The sequence below is a fragment of the Musca autumnalis genome, unplaced genomic scaffold (assembly GCF_047663935.1).
Source record: "Musca autumnalis isolate F117 unplaced genomic scaffold, ASM4766393v1 scaffold_4, whole genome shotgun sequence".
Lineage (NCBI taxonomy): Eukaryota > Metazoa > Arthropoda > Insecta > Diptera > Muscidae > Musca > Musca autumnalis.
This window is the reverse complement of record NW_027411977.1, coordinates 217,020,965-217,035,233: the sequence shown is the minus strand read 5'-3', so window position 1 is coordinate 217,035,233 and position 14,269 is coordinate 217,020,965. Positions and strand designations below refer to the sequence as shown.

General features: G+C 41.1%; 1 protein-coding gene across 1 annotated transcript; it reads right to left on the bottom strand.

The window, feature by feature from the left end:
* Positions 1–33: 33 nt before the first annotated feature.
* On the bottom strand, positions 34–435 carry LOC141403237 (speckle-type POZ protein B-like). Its single transcript, XM_073985423.1, has one exon. It carries the CDS (start codon positions 433–435, stop codon positions 34–36), a length of 402 nt encoding a protein of 133 aa, XP_073841524.1.
* Positions 436–14,269: the final 13,834 nt, after the last annotated feature.

Genomic DNA, 14,269 nt, shown 5'->3' with positions numbered 1-14,269 from the left:
TATATGAATTATATACGAATATGAACTATAAAACTACAAACGTTCTTGCATGGTTTTTTCCAAAACATCCATACACAAATCTTGATCAGTTTGACGTAGACTTTTCCAACTAGGAGTTGCTGTGACGGTTTTAATATTGTTAACTATAAATTGAACTGCTGTGCTTTTAAGACGTTCATTAGTGTGACGATCGGCCAACAAAAGGATATCAGCAACTGTAGCAACCTCCATTGTATTAATTAAAATGTTTTCGCACAATGTTTGCAAATCCAACAGTGAATATTTGTTAGCAGCAGCAAAGAGTTCTGGTGCCAATTTCTCAGGTATATTCCCACCCGCATACATATATTTCAACATTTCCTCAATTACATTGGGTCGCATATCATCGACACGTATACGACTTGTTTTACTCTCCTCGAAGTCATTGCGAAACATAGCAGCAAATACTTCGCTGCGGGCACATAATATTGCCTTGTGGACTCGATGTCATCTTTTGCAACAAGAGTTACATCGCTAAATTCTTTACTGGTCAAAATATTGGCAAAATCCTTTGTAAGACTGGAGCTTACAACAGTGTTTTGCACGGGTTTTATATCAACCTTGATTTCATAGTTCGTACATCTATTAGGTTCTAGGTTCGGAAACTCCATTACAAATATTCTAGTTCTTATCATGTCCGTTGGTACCTTCTTGGTAACAATTTGTTGTGCTCTAGACAACTGTACTTGGAATAGTGCTTCATTGGCTCTTTCTGATATCAATTCTATGTAAATCTCGATCTTACGTTTGCTATAATCATCAATTGCCACCAGTTTCCATTCGGATCTATCATTTGCATTATTAATTAGAATTATAGCAGAATTGTATTCTGTTCGATAAACTCTGCCATTATATCCCGATATTTGGAATTTACAAAAGTATTGATTATCTGATATTTTAGTTAAAGACATTTTCATTGAATTTATAAATCAAGACACAATGGAATGGGCGGGGATCTCCAATAGTTGATCAACAAAGCTACTTTGGATAGAGAACGTTGTCAGCCATTCGATTGGCGACGGCGACAGTTATTGCGATACACACTAGAGCTGGCAAAAAATCGATGGCACTATCGATAAAATCGATTATTTTTTAAAAATTAATAATCGATAGATAGTTTTGCCTATCGATATTATCGGAACAAAAACCCCCAACCCAAAACTCATTAAAATAAATAGAAATTTCGCTGCTTTTTGGTTTTGTGTGTGTGAGAAAATAAGCCCGTAGTCACACGTAAATATTTTTCGGAAAGATAAAATGTGTTTTTTTAATATTTTTATAAGATAACAGCAATTTGTTGTTCTCCTTTGCATTTCTGTGAACTACTTGTGCAGTGAAATTTCTATTTATTTTAATGAGTTTTGGGTTGGGGGTTTTTGTTTCGATAGTATCGATAGGCAAAACTATCTATCGATATTTAATTTTTAAAAAACAATCGATTTTATCGATAGTGCCATCGATTTTTTGCCAGCTCTACCATATGGAGGGTATAATTAAATTTGTCATTCCGTTTGTAACACATCGAAATACTCGTCGGAGACCCTATAAAGTATATATATTATTGATCAGCATAAAATTCTATGTCGATTTGACCATGTCCGTCTGTCCGTCCGTCCGTCCGTCTGTCTGTTGAAATCAAGATACAGCTCGCAATTTAAAAGATAGAGAGTCAAAATTTGGTACAGAAGTTTTTATTACTTGCAGGATGGTTGGTATTGAAAATGGGATATATCGGTCCACGTTTTGATATAGCCCCCATAGAACGGTACCTCCCGATTTTCGGTATTTTTAAGGTTTTAGCTTCATTATCCTACCAAAATGGCTGAAATTTGGTACGTAGTCTTCTTTAGGGGTACAAAACTTTCCCCCAGAATTTTGTCGTTATCGGTCCACACCTTCATATAGCCCCCATAGAACGGTACCTCCCGATTTTCGGTATTTTTAAGGTTTTAGCTTCATTATCCTACCAAAATGGCTGAAATTTGGTACGTAGTCTTCTTTAGGGGTGTAAAACTTTCCCCCAGAATTTTGTCGGTATCGGTCCACACCTTCATATAGCCCCCATAGAACGGTACCTCCCGATTTTCGGTATTTTTAAGGTTTTAGCTTAATTATCCTACCAAAATGGCTGAAATTTGGTACGCAGTCTTCTTTAGGTGTACAAAACTATTCCCCAGAATTTCGTCGGTATCGGTCCACACCTTCATATAGCCCCCATAGAACGGTACCTCCCGATTTTCGGTATTTTGAAGGTTTTAGCTACATTATCACACCGAAATGGCTGAAATTTGGTACTTAGTCTACGTTGGTGGTATAAAACTTTCCCCCGGAACTTTGTCGGTATGGGTCCATGCCTTCATATAGCCCCCATAGAACGGTACATCCCGATTTTCGTAATACTAAAGAGTGTTACGTCAATATCCAACCGAAATGGTTGAAATTCGTTATTTCGTCTTCCAAGAGTTATAAAATATTCCAGAAGAGTATTATCAGTATAGGTCCACGTCTTCCTATATACCCATAGAAGCGTACTTCTTGATTCTTTTACCGAAATATAGAAAATTTGGTATTTAGTGTTCTTTGAGCCTAAAAACTTTCCGTCAGAAATTTGTCGGTATAGATCGACGTTTTGAAATAGCTTCCATAGAATGGTGCCTCACATTGTTTTACCGAAATTGCTGAAATTTAGTATTAAGTCTTCTTCATACACGAAAGGAAACTAATTATTCTATTTTACTTCAATACAACTTGTGGTGGAGGGTATAACAAGTTCGGTCCGGCCGAACTTAACGCCGTTCTTACTTGTTTTGTAATGTAATCTGTCAATATTTTCGCCAAATGGTCTCTTGTTGTCTCTTTTTATCGCTTGTGTTTGTCTATAAAGTGTAGACATGCTATCTCTTACTTACCGAATCATATGGTTTTTTGTTTTGGTTTTTCATGGCGAATTTATCGTTTTTTTGACGTTTTAGATTCGATCAGCTGGGCTGAGGCATCTACCTTTCTAATTGTACCATGGCGTTTACACAAGACAGACTGTCTGCAAATACAACTCTGATTTACTAATACATACAAACATTTGGCTAGTTGCCTCGGCACTGTCTGGTAATTTTCGTAGACAGTAAACATGGACATTTTTGAACAAATAAAAACAAAACTATTTCAAATAACAAAAAAGACGACAGGACTGGAATGCAACAAAACAAAAACAAAATATGTGAACGGAAAACTAACAAAAATCGACAATTTTCATTCGTAATTTTACAACTGGGTTTCCCACGGGAGTTGCCAATCTTCTACTGGGCGCGTCTTCCCGGGTGGCGGATGGGAAGGGGGTTTCTGAGATATGCGGGGTCAGCAACGCCCGAGGGAAACTGAAGGTGTTTTCTGTCTGCACATATCTCAGAAACCCTGGGGGTTTGTTTTTCTTTCAAACCCCCCGTGGACCAAAATTGGATCGGGGTAGTTCCCTTAAATAAATCAACTAAGATGGGTAAAAGACATAAAAGGAGTAAAGTTACGGTGCAGGGAGTTAATAACCCAGTACCGGCGGTAAGCGTTGGTGAGATCACAAGCCACGTGCCGTCGAGATCAAGCGATTGTGATCCGGCTGTCTCAGGTGTGGATGCCTTGGCACCTACAGCCGTAACTGCTACAAGTGCAGAATATACAACCCGAAATATTGTTGACGAACCGGATCTTCAAAAGGATAATGCTTTAGCCAAAACTGGTGTTAATCAGCCCACGGCTGACAGGACCGAAGTTTTGGGCGGGGACGACCTACACCTCAAAGTGATTGGGGACAGTCTGGAGAGACAGAGTAGGGAACTCCTTGACCAACTGGAGAGACTTGTTCCGACCATACCACCAGAGGACATGCTCAACAATCTCACCCTCACTGACGACGAACTGGACATTACGGTGATCCCAGCTGAGTCAACAAGAAGGTCTGATGATGACATGTCCACTGACGGTGATGTGGTCGAAGAGGTTGTGAACCTAGGTTCGCAACCACAGACAAGTCGCTACCAGTCTGGTCCTGTATCGGCACCAGCCGATACTAAGCTTCAAAGGCAGATTGCCACGGAGTCAATGGATGTTGATGGAGGATCTAGAGATGATCCATCAACAGCCACTGACTCTAAGTCGATGACCATCGAGGGGGAATCAACGGAAGCTCCAACAATTGCCACTGACTCTGAGTCTCCGGCCTGCGTTGTGGAATCCAAGGAAACCTCATCGACGGACACCGACGCAGTCGCAATTTCCGCCAAAGAGGCTTCAGATACGAGGCACTACAAACGTGCGGTTTCGTATCTGCGCAAGTTCGTGGGAAGGGACGCGAGCTCGCATACTAAGAGAGAGATTATGTTCATCAAGAGCAAGCTCAAGTACATACGGAAGTTCGAAAGAACCTATCCAAATGCACCCAGATGCGAGCTCTTGGTGGACAAAATCTTTCTCCCGAACCCTGCTTCAGCCAAAGACTCAATAGAGGCTGCGGCGGCAAGCAAAAAGGTGGAGGTGAAGCCTGCTGCTTCTGACAGCAAGGTGGAACCTAGAGCTGTTCCGAAGCCGAACCCGAGCCAGAAAGGACTGGAAAAGGATAAGGGGCATAATCCGACACCTAATGATTCTCGTAAGAGTAGTCAACTGGAGAAGGTGACTGTCCCAAATCCGGATCCTACCCCAACCGTTGAGGGTAAAGCGGACGAACAGAAGGTGTCGAAGACCTGCGCAAGCCACTCGGGAGTAACGACGGGCGGATCGACTGGGACACCATCGACTTCGGAGAAGACGAACAAGTCCTCGCAGTCAAAGACTGTGAAGCGGGTTCGCTCTTCAGAAGGCCCACAGCCTTCGCCAAAGAAGACGATGATCTCTCAGACGGTCAACACGGCGAACTCCTATGCTGGTGTCCTTGCTCACAAAGCCAAGGGAAGCAGCACCAGTACTGAGAAGGCGTCCACCTCCTCAGGAAAAGCTGTTACCAAAGCACGTGATCGAGGACGTAGGAAACCCTACGCCAAAACGGCCACGGTGGCAAACGATGACGAGCTCCTAGTTGCAATCATCGACCGAGCTGACCCCTTCGGGAAAATCAGCGAAAGTCACTGGTTGCTCTTCGAGACTCGGCTTCGTTTAGCCATTGTGTCCACTGAGGCGAACCAGGGTGACCGCCAGTTTGGTGGCGCCTTCCTTCACAAGGGAGTTAAAGTCATTAAATGTCTCAACAGGAGCTCGCAAGAGTACCTTAAGAAGACCGTTAATGGCTTTGATGAACTTTGGGAGGGGGCTAAAATTGCTGCGGTGTCTATAACGGAGATTCCGTCCAGGAAGGTATTCCCAGCATGGGTTCCCCCACCTACCGTGGATAAGGAACTTCTGCTGAGGATGCTGGAGCTGCAGAACCCAGGTCTCCTTACTAAGGACTTGACTGTAATGAGTCTCACCCCTTGTAAGGAGAATGGGGGGATGGACGTCAAGATGGCGGTAGACACCTCAGGAGAGGAGTACCTTAAGGTTCGTGAGGGAAAACTGAACTTCGGTTCAGGATGGGTTCGGTTCCGACTGATTCCACCTCGCGGAAATCAGTAGGAGTAGGTAGGCGGCAGGTGCTACGCATTTTGCAGATTAATCTGCATCATTGTAAAGCAGCTGCCGCCGAACTACTCCTGTCCCTCACGAACTCAGAGGTAGACATTGTTCTAGTCCAGGAACCTTATATATATAAAAATAAGGTCTCTGGACTGAACAATGCCAACTTCGAGGTCTTCGCATCGTCCGAAGGGGACAAGGTGAGGACCTGTGTGGTAGGTAGGAAGAACCTCAATCTAATCTTTCTATCTAATTACAGTAATGGAGACATGTGCACGGTGCGACTGGAGAACGGCAGGGAGAAGGCCACTCTCCTGTCCTCAATCTACATGCCGTATGAGGACCCTGATCCACCAAATCAGGGGGTACACGGGCTGCTAAAGGAGAACCTGGGCGTTTGTAACGTTATCCTTGGATGTGACGCCAACGCCCACCATATTCACTGGGGCAGCAAAGACACTAACACTAGAGGTGAGTCGATTTTCAATTTTATATTATCTTACAATCTAAGAATATGTAATATAGGAAACGATCCCACCTTTAAAATGAGAGACAGGGAGGAGGTCATTGATCTAACCCTGTCTAATTTAGATGATTCTGTCGTCAAGAACTGGAGGGTATCCAACAAATGCTCCTTTTCGGATCATATGAGGATATACCTTGAAATCTCTTTCGACGGAGTCCGCCAAAATCCTTATAGGAACCCGAGAAGGACGAACTGGGGAAGGTTCACTGATCTGACGAACCATCAACTGACACTCTCCGGAAGGATAGAAACAGTTGCTGAGCTTAACAGTAAGGTGTTCAACATAACAGAAATCCTTCTTCGCTGCCATAAGGATGCCTGTCCATTAACTTATCCCGGGAAGAAATCCCAACCGGTGTGGTGGAACAAGGATCTTGGGGAACTGCGGAAAAACACCAAAAAGTTGTACAACAAGGCGCACTCGACGAAACTTGACAGTGACTGGGAATCGTATAAAGCGAGTTTTACCAAATACAAGAGTGAAATCAAGCGCGCCAAAAAGAAGTCATGGGTTTGTTTCTGTGAGTCTGTAGAAGGGGTAAACGACGCTGCCAGATTCCGTAAGATACTCTCGAAGGACCCCAAATCCATCGGTAGTGTCAAAAAACCGGACGGCACGTGGACAGACTCAGGTCTTGAGACTCTAAACCTTCTAGCTGAGACCCACTTCCCTGACTGCACGGATGCCAGTAACCTTCACATTGAATGTGACAACTTCCAAGTCCAAGAGTCAGTGGACGAGAGCCTCATTGATAAGGTTGTAAGCAGAAACAAAATAAAGTGGGCAGTAAGTACATTCAAACCCTATAAGTCACCTGGTCCAGATGGAGTAATTCCTGCGATGCTTCATTTTGCTGCACCGCAGATATACCAAATTCTGGAGGAGATCTTTAGGGCCTGTTTGTTTCTTTCCTGCGTACCAGATCTGTGGAAAGAGGTAAAGGTAACTTACATCCCCAAAGCGGGGAAAGCCAGTCACTCTGCACCGAAAGACTACAGACCTATTAGTCTATCCTCCTTTCTCCTCAAGACACTCGAACGACTGATCGATCTGGAGATTAGGAGCTTTGTAGACACCGCCTCGCTGAGCAACTCGCAGCATGCCTACATGAAAGGTAAATCTTCGAAATTTTGGCGGAATTCGACAATCAGGGCATCAAGGTTGTCGCATACGCGGATGATGTAGTTTTACTAATAACTGGCAAATTCTTGTCCACAATTTCGGAGCTTATGCAAGGAGCCTTATCAAAGCTGTCTCGTTGGGCCACCGCAAATGGCCTTGGTGTAAATCCAACGAAAACAGAACTGGTATTGTTCACCAGAAAGCGTAAGCTTGGCGACTTCATACCACCAAAATTGGATGGAGTGCAGTTGCATCTATCTCCTGAGGCCAAATACCTAGGTACAATCCTGGATTCTCAACTGAGATGGAAAAGGAACGTCGAGGAACGGACGAAGAGGGGTATGATCGCACTCTATTCATGTAAGAATTCGATTGGGAAAAGTTGGGGTTTGAATCCAGCTATTATACACTGGTTGTATAATACGGTGGTGAGACCCATCCTATCCTATGGATGTCTTGTCTGGTGGCATGCGCTTCGGCATAAATCGAACTCGGGCAGCATAGACAAGGTGCAAAGGGCAGCCTCGATCCTGATAACTGGAGCTTTTAGAAGTACACCACAAGCAGCTCTGAACGCGATGCTAAACCTCTTGCCCACGAGACTTAGCATCAAAGGTCAAGCAGCACGTAGTGCCCTAAGGCTACATGAATTGAATCGTTGGCGTGACAGCACCTATGGTCATGCATGCATTCTTCGAGAGCTAGGGCCAAACCTTAGCTTAAATCAGCAGGGGAAATTCAGCGACTACTTATCACCAATCCATAGATTTGATGATTTTGAAGTCGTTATCCCTAGTAGAGATGACTGGATCCGTAGTAACTCTCCTCTGGACGGTCTGGCTTTCTATACAGACGGTTCCAAGATGGAAGAAGGTACCGGAGCTGGCGTCTACTGCGAAAAGCTTTGCCTCGAATACTCATATAGGTTGAACAGCGACTGTAGCGTTTTCCAAGCAGAAATCTTCGCGATCAAAATGGCCGCAGATTTGACAAAAAGTCTGGATGCTGAAATCTTTGAACCGGTGACTATCTTCGTTGATAGTCAGCCGGCTCTTAAAGCCATCAAATCCCCCAATATCAAGTCTGAGGCCGTTCTTGAGTGTAGAACTTCCTTGGCGAACCCCTCACTAACGCTGTCCGACTCTGCTGGGTACCGGGACACTGTGACATTGTGGGAAACGAGAAGGCAGATGAACTGGCAAGACACGGATCTCAATCAACAAGTCAAGCTATCACTGTTTCTATTAAACCACCCATATGTCACATTTTTCGGAAGGTGGAGACGTTCTTTGAAGAACAAGCCAAGGAACTATGGCATAATGAACCAAGGTGCAACGTGTCAAGGGCCATTTGGCCAAATCTTTCAACAAAGAGAACAACTTCGCTTTTAAGTTTGAGTAAGTCAGAAATCAGGGTATTGACGGGAGTCATTACCGGTCATTGCAACATCCGAGCTTTTATCGGCAAATGGCAGGATGATGGCGTGGACTATTGTAGGCTCTGTGAAGATGAGGAGGAAACGGAGACGATCGAGCATATTTTATGTCGTTGCCCGATGTTAACTCGAAAGCGGTATAGATTAACAGGAATACGCTTTCCTCCAAGTTTAACCTTCTACTCAAACATGGAACCAACAATCATAAACAACATCATCAAAAATCTGAAATGGCTGGGACGGCGCGACCCATAAGCGTAACTACCTCTCTGACAGTTTTTTTTTCCACCATCGCCAAATAAACCACCCTCTCTGTCTTTATTATATCTTCATTCTTTCTTATTAATAATTCATTTATTACTACTCTCCAAACCACACCCCCATTTTTTCTTTATTCTCTCTTTTCTCTTCTCTTTTCAGGTAATTCTGAACCTCCTTCTTTCTTTATGGATGATCACAATGGACCGAAAGGTCTCCGAGTGGCGTAGTCAATATACATATATATTGACTACACATCCCCAAACCTAACCTAACCTACAACTGGGTTTGCAGTTGTCTGGACGCCTACGTCACACAGGCAAGTTTTGGGTTTTTGACAATCAATACATGTACTCAACTGTCCTGTCATGTGTAAAAGCAGGGTTAAAACACAGTTATTACCCAGCAAAAGTTTGCATCCGCGGATACAGTTGAATCACTACAACTATACAGTACCTTTGCCGTTGGAATACATCTTTTCCTACCCAGCAAAAGGTTTGCATCCGCGGATGCAGTTGAATCACTACATGTGTACGGTACATTTGCCGTTGGAGTACATCTTTTCCTATGAATTCACTTATGAATTTTACAAGAGAGTGCGCAGCTAGGATGCACTCCATTTTGCTTCCACAGCCCACAGCTAGGATGCACTCTATTTCCGATCCAAAATTCAGCTTTTGATGTAGGTTTTTGGATTGAATTTAAAGGCACTCTTCGGATTGCATTTTTAATAGTCCAAAGATGCAATTAAAATGCAAGTGTATTTTTCATCACTCTGTTGGACTACATCGAAAGATGTTGTGAAATCATAACTCCAATTGCACAAATTCCAAAATTTTTTTGCTGGGTATGAATTCACTTATGCATTTTACAAGAGAGCGCGCAGCTTGGATGCACTCCATTTTGCTTCCACAGCACACAGCTAGGATGCACTCCGTTTTCGATCCAAATCACAACTTTTTATAGCTTTGTTCCTTTACTTTTTTAATGGTAGGAGTGGTAAAAGAGAAAAGTGTCAAAATTGCTCTCTCATGAACATTTTAACAGAAAAGTTAAGGAACGGAAAAATGGTAGATCAGGCAGCAATGTCAAAAAGAAACATAAAAAAATCAATTTTCGTCTTTTATTTCACAATTTTTAATTTAGTTTTATCAGCGTTCCACTTTTTCTTCTTCATTGTGAAATAATCGTCAAACAAAAGTTGAAAAATCAGTTCTGCCATTTTTACCTGCAGAAATTTTGCTGGTAGCCTATGGTAGAAGAGAAAGCCATTATCGCTCTCTCTCCTCTCTCACTCTCTTAAAAATTGCTTCCAGTTTTGCCACTTTTCGGGGTTAAGGAACGCTTTGCAGGTTAAAAATGGTAACAAATGGTAACCTCAGGTAAGTAAAGGATCACAGCTTATGTAGTCTGATGGATTGAATTTAAAGGCACTCTTCGGATTGTGTTTTTAATCAATCCAAAGATGCAGTAAAAATGCAAGCTATTGCGAAATATCCCAGAATAAATAAAATGCATTTATGATTTTGGTAAAACAAGAATACAAAGAACATTATTATATAATGTGTGTTCGTTTACTCAAAATTTGTACGAATTGTTACTGGATGTTGTTCGTTTACTCCACAGTACAATGCAAAAGACCTTAGCCGATTACAAGAAGTTACTGAACTTGTACAAATTTGTACAAATTGTTGAGTAAACGAACACACCTATAAACATAAATCAAAAAAGTTTCCATTAAATTCAAAAAATATATTCACACTTGTTTCTCTTTTGAAGAATATGTCGGCAGCAACGGATAAGGATCAACCAACTGTTTTTGTTTTGTAGGGATCTCTAAAGCAACTGCTCATAATATGTATCGAACGGAGTGCATTTTTCATAATTCTGTTGGACTACATCGAAAGATGTTGTGAAATCAGCATTTTTTTGCTGAGTAGTTATTAAGAAGTCACACGGTGTAAACTTTTATTGGCTTATGCTAAGTTTACATTTACGAAATCGACTCGATTTCAACTGTCAATTCCATAGCTCAAACGTCAAATGAAATCTCATCTAGTTCAGCTTTCGATATGGGCTCCAACTGCACCCGTAAACCCTTCAGAAGGCAACGGGAAACCACTGAAGTAATCTCCCTTGAAAATCATACAATATGAACAACACAAACCAAAACACACGGCCCTCAGTCTCCGGCCAAACGAGGGTTCTAAGAATACCCGGAGTTAAAAACAAGCAAAAGCTAAACATTCGAACTTGGAAGCCAGAAGTTTATACGAAGTTGGCAAATAAAACAACACAATTAAAGCTGAAACAGATACAACGTTTGATTAAAGTTTTGTGTCGTTTTGGCCGTTTTTACACTGTTGGGCATGATGCCGAAAAATTCAAATTCATTTGAAATATATGCCGGCAAACAGATAAACGCTGGACTTTGGTATCGTCGTCGCCCCGTTGTTGTTTTTTTCTCGACGCCCAACGCAAAACTTTAATCAAACGTTGTATCTGTTTTCAGCTTTAATGAAATGAATCGGCTTAAGATTGATATACTAGGTGTCAGTGAAACCTGGTGGACAGAATGCGGCTATTTTGAATCCCAAAATGTTGTAGTATACCACTCAGGAAATATGGAAGTTATACACAGGAAGGGTGTGGGCATTATCGTCAAAAAAGACATTGCAGACTGCGTGATTGATTCTGTCCCAATGTCTGAAAGGACTATGATGATTAAAATCTCATCAAAGCCCCTGAATTTAAATATTATCCGGGTATATGCCCCTACATGTGATGGAACGAGGCTGGACATTTCTATGAAGAAATAACTCAATTATTAAACATAACGAAATCACATGAAAAGCTATAGTTCAAGGCGACTTTAATGTCAAAGTGGGGAATGATGAAGTAAATGGAGTAACTGGAAGGTATGGACTTGGAGAAAGGAATGAGAGAGGAAACAGATTAATTAAATTTTGTCAAGAATTTAAGATGACCATTACAAACACAACATTCCGATTACATCCCAGGAGACATTATACATGGAGATCACCAGTAGATAACAGAGGGAATATCGTTCGAAATCAAATTGACTTCATAATGATCAACAGCAGTTTTTGATCTTGAAATTGATTTTTTTATGTTTCTTTTTGGTCTATACTATTATATGCCGTAGAAACTTGAACCATCAAAAGTGCAGATCAAAAAGAATTGAAGCATTTGAAATGTGGGTCTATAGAAGAATACTTAAGATACCCTATACATCGCACATTTCAAACCAAGAAGATCTCAGACGAATGCATGTCGACAGACAACTTTTACACACGGTCAAATCGAGAAAAATCGCATACCTTGGACACCTGATGAGAAATGACAAATACAGATTTATACAATGCGGTATTAAATGCAACATTGAAGGACAACGACCAAGAGGCAGAAGAGACATATACTGGCTAAGTAACATCCAAGAGTGGACATGATACAGAGATGAAACAAATCTGCTACATGCTGCTAAAAATCGGGAGCTGTCTATAATTTCATAAAATAAAATAACAGAACATGTACATATTAGCTGTGTCTTTTAACGTGATAATTAGTAATAATTATTACTAATATTGCAGATTTTGACAGTTGTATAAAAGAAAAGTTGCTGAAAAAAATGTTTCAGCAACATTTAGTAAGTAAAAAGACACACCTTTTATATATATGGCCTTTTCCCGTACTTTATAAAGTGGTAAAAGTCGTAAACGATTTCCATATAAATTTTGTGTACGGGAACGCAAAATGTGTAAAAGTGGTAAAAATTGTAAAGACTTTTAAGTTCTGGAACAGAGCTATATAAATATAATGTATACTAATGTATGATCGCTTTATATCCGAATAACGGATCCGCAAATAAAGAAGAAGAACTACCGCAAAAATGTTCGCAGCTTAAGTTTTTATTTCTTTATTTTATGCTTATAAATTGTATCCAATGGAGTGCATTTTTTCATAACTCCGTGTGGACTGCATCGAAGGATGTTGTGAAATCATAACATAACCACATGCACAACTTCCAAAATTTTTTGCTGGGTAATAACTGTCTTTTAAAACTGACTAGGCGTTTACACCAGACAGTTTGTCTTCAAATACAACTCTGATTTACTAACACATACATACTGTTACGGAATTAGGTTTAACTAATGTCCGTGTAGACGTTGTTTTATTCCCCGATACGACTGGAACCAAATAAAACAGGGTTCGTTTTAGATTACGTTTCTACAATGCTTTATTTACTTTATTACACTTAAAGGCCTGCGTACATAAGCTGCTCTGCCTGATTGCCTTGCTTTGCTGCTTCAATAAAAAAATAAAAGAACAAAGAAGGCCGACCCAATTTCCAACTGATGGCAACCCAGTTCGAAATTTCGTCTTTATTCTATTATTTTTATTACGTCAGAAATGAAGCAGGTAAGCAAGGCAATCAGGCAAAGCAGCTTATGTACGCAGGCCTTTATTCAGAACCGACTTTAATTACTAAGCACACAGCTAGTCTCTAGTTAGCACGCAGCTACTCTTTTACCGATCTGTTCAGTTCAACGCTTAAAACACAACTCACTCGTCATTGCCAGTTCCCCTGTATTTATACCCCAAAGTCTCCCTGTTCTAGAGTCCTCTAGAACACATATGGCAACACCTCGAATCTGTGCAGCGAACACACAGACGCACATTCGCACTAAAGGGCTGTTTACACCATCTATCAATGTCATATGAGCTGTCATTTCTTTCACCCATTCGACATTCTCTATGTTTGTCAAAATTGACGTCATCCATACAACTTTCAATTTGTGCGTTCATACTTGCAAGTGTTATTTTCGTATGACATAACCTAAAAATATAAAAACAGCTGTTTTTGTCATTATTTACATTTATTGTTGAGTTGCAATTTTGCGCAAATTTTAATTTTGGTTGAAGGAAACTGAATTGGTGTTTGGAGTTATAGAGGCATTCATGTTTTTGCCATCAAACAATCATTTCAAAGACTGCTTCTTTTGACCAATCGATCTGAAAATAACATTATAAACGCCATTTATTTACTTTACTGAATATTCAAAAATATACATACCTTTCCATTTTCTTTTTTAAAAGATTTTGTTTTTCATTTTTTGTTTGAGAATGTCAGAAAACAGCTGATAAGTCCCAATTTACATTAGGCGAGTTTACTTGCGGCAATTGTCAGTTTGTAGGTGAGAGAGGGTGCTGAGAGGCAAAGGGTTACCATATGCCTCACCTCTCTCTCCTACAAAATGACAATTGCCGC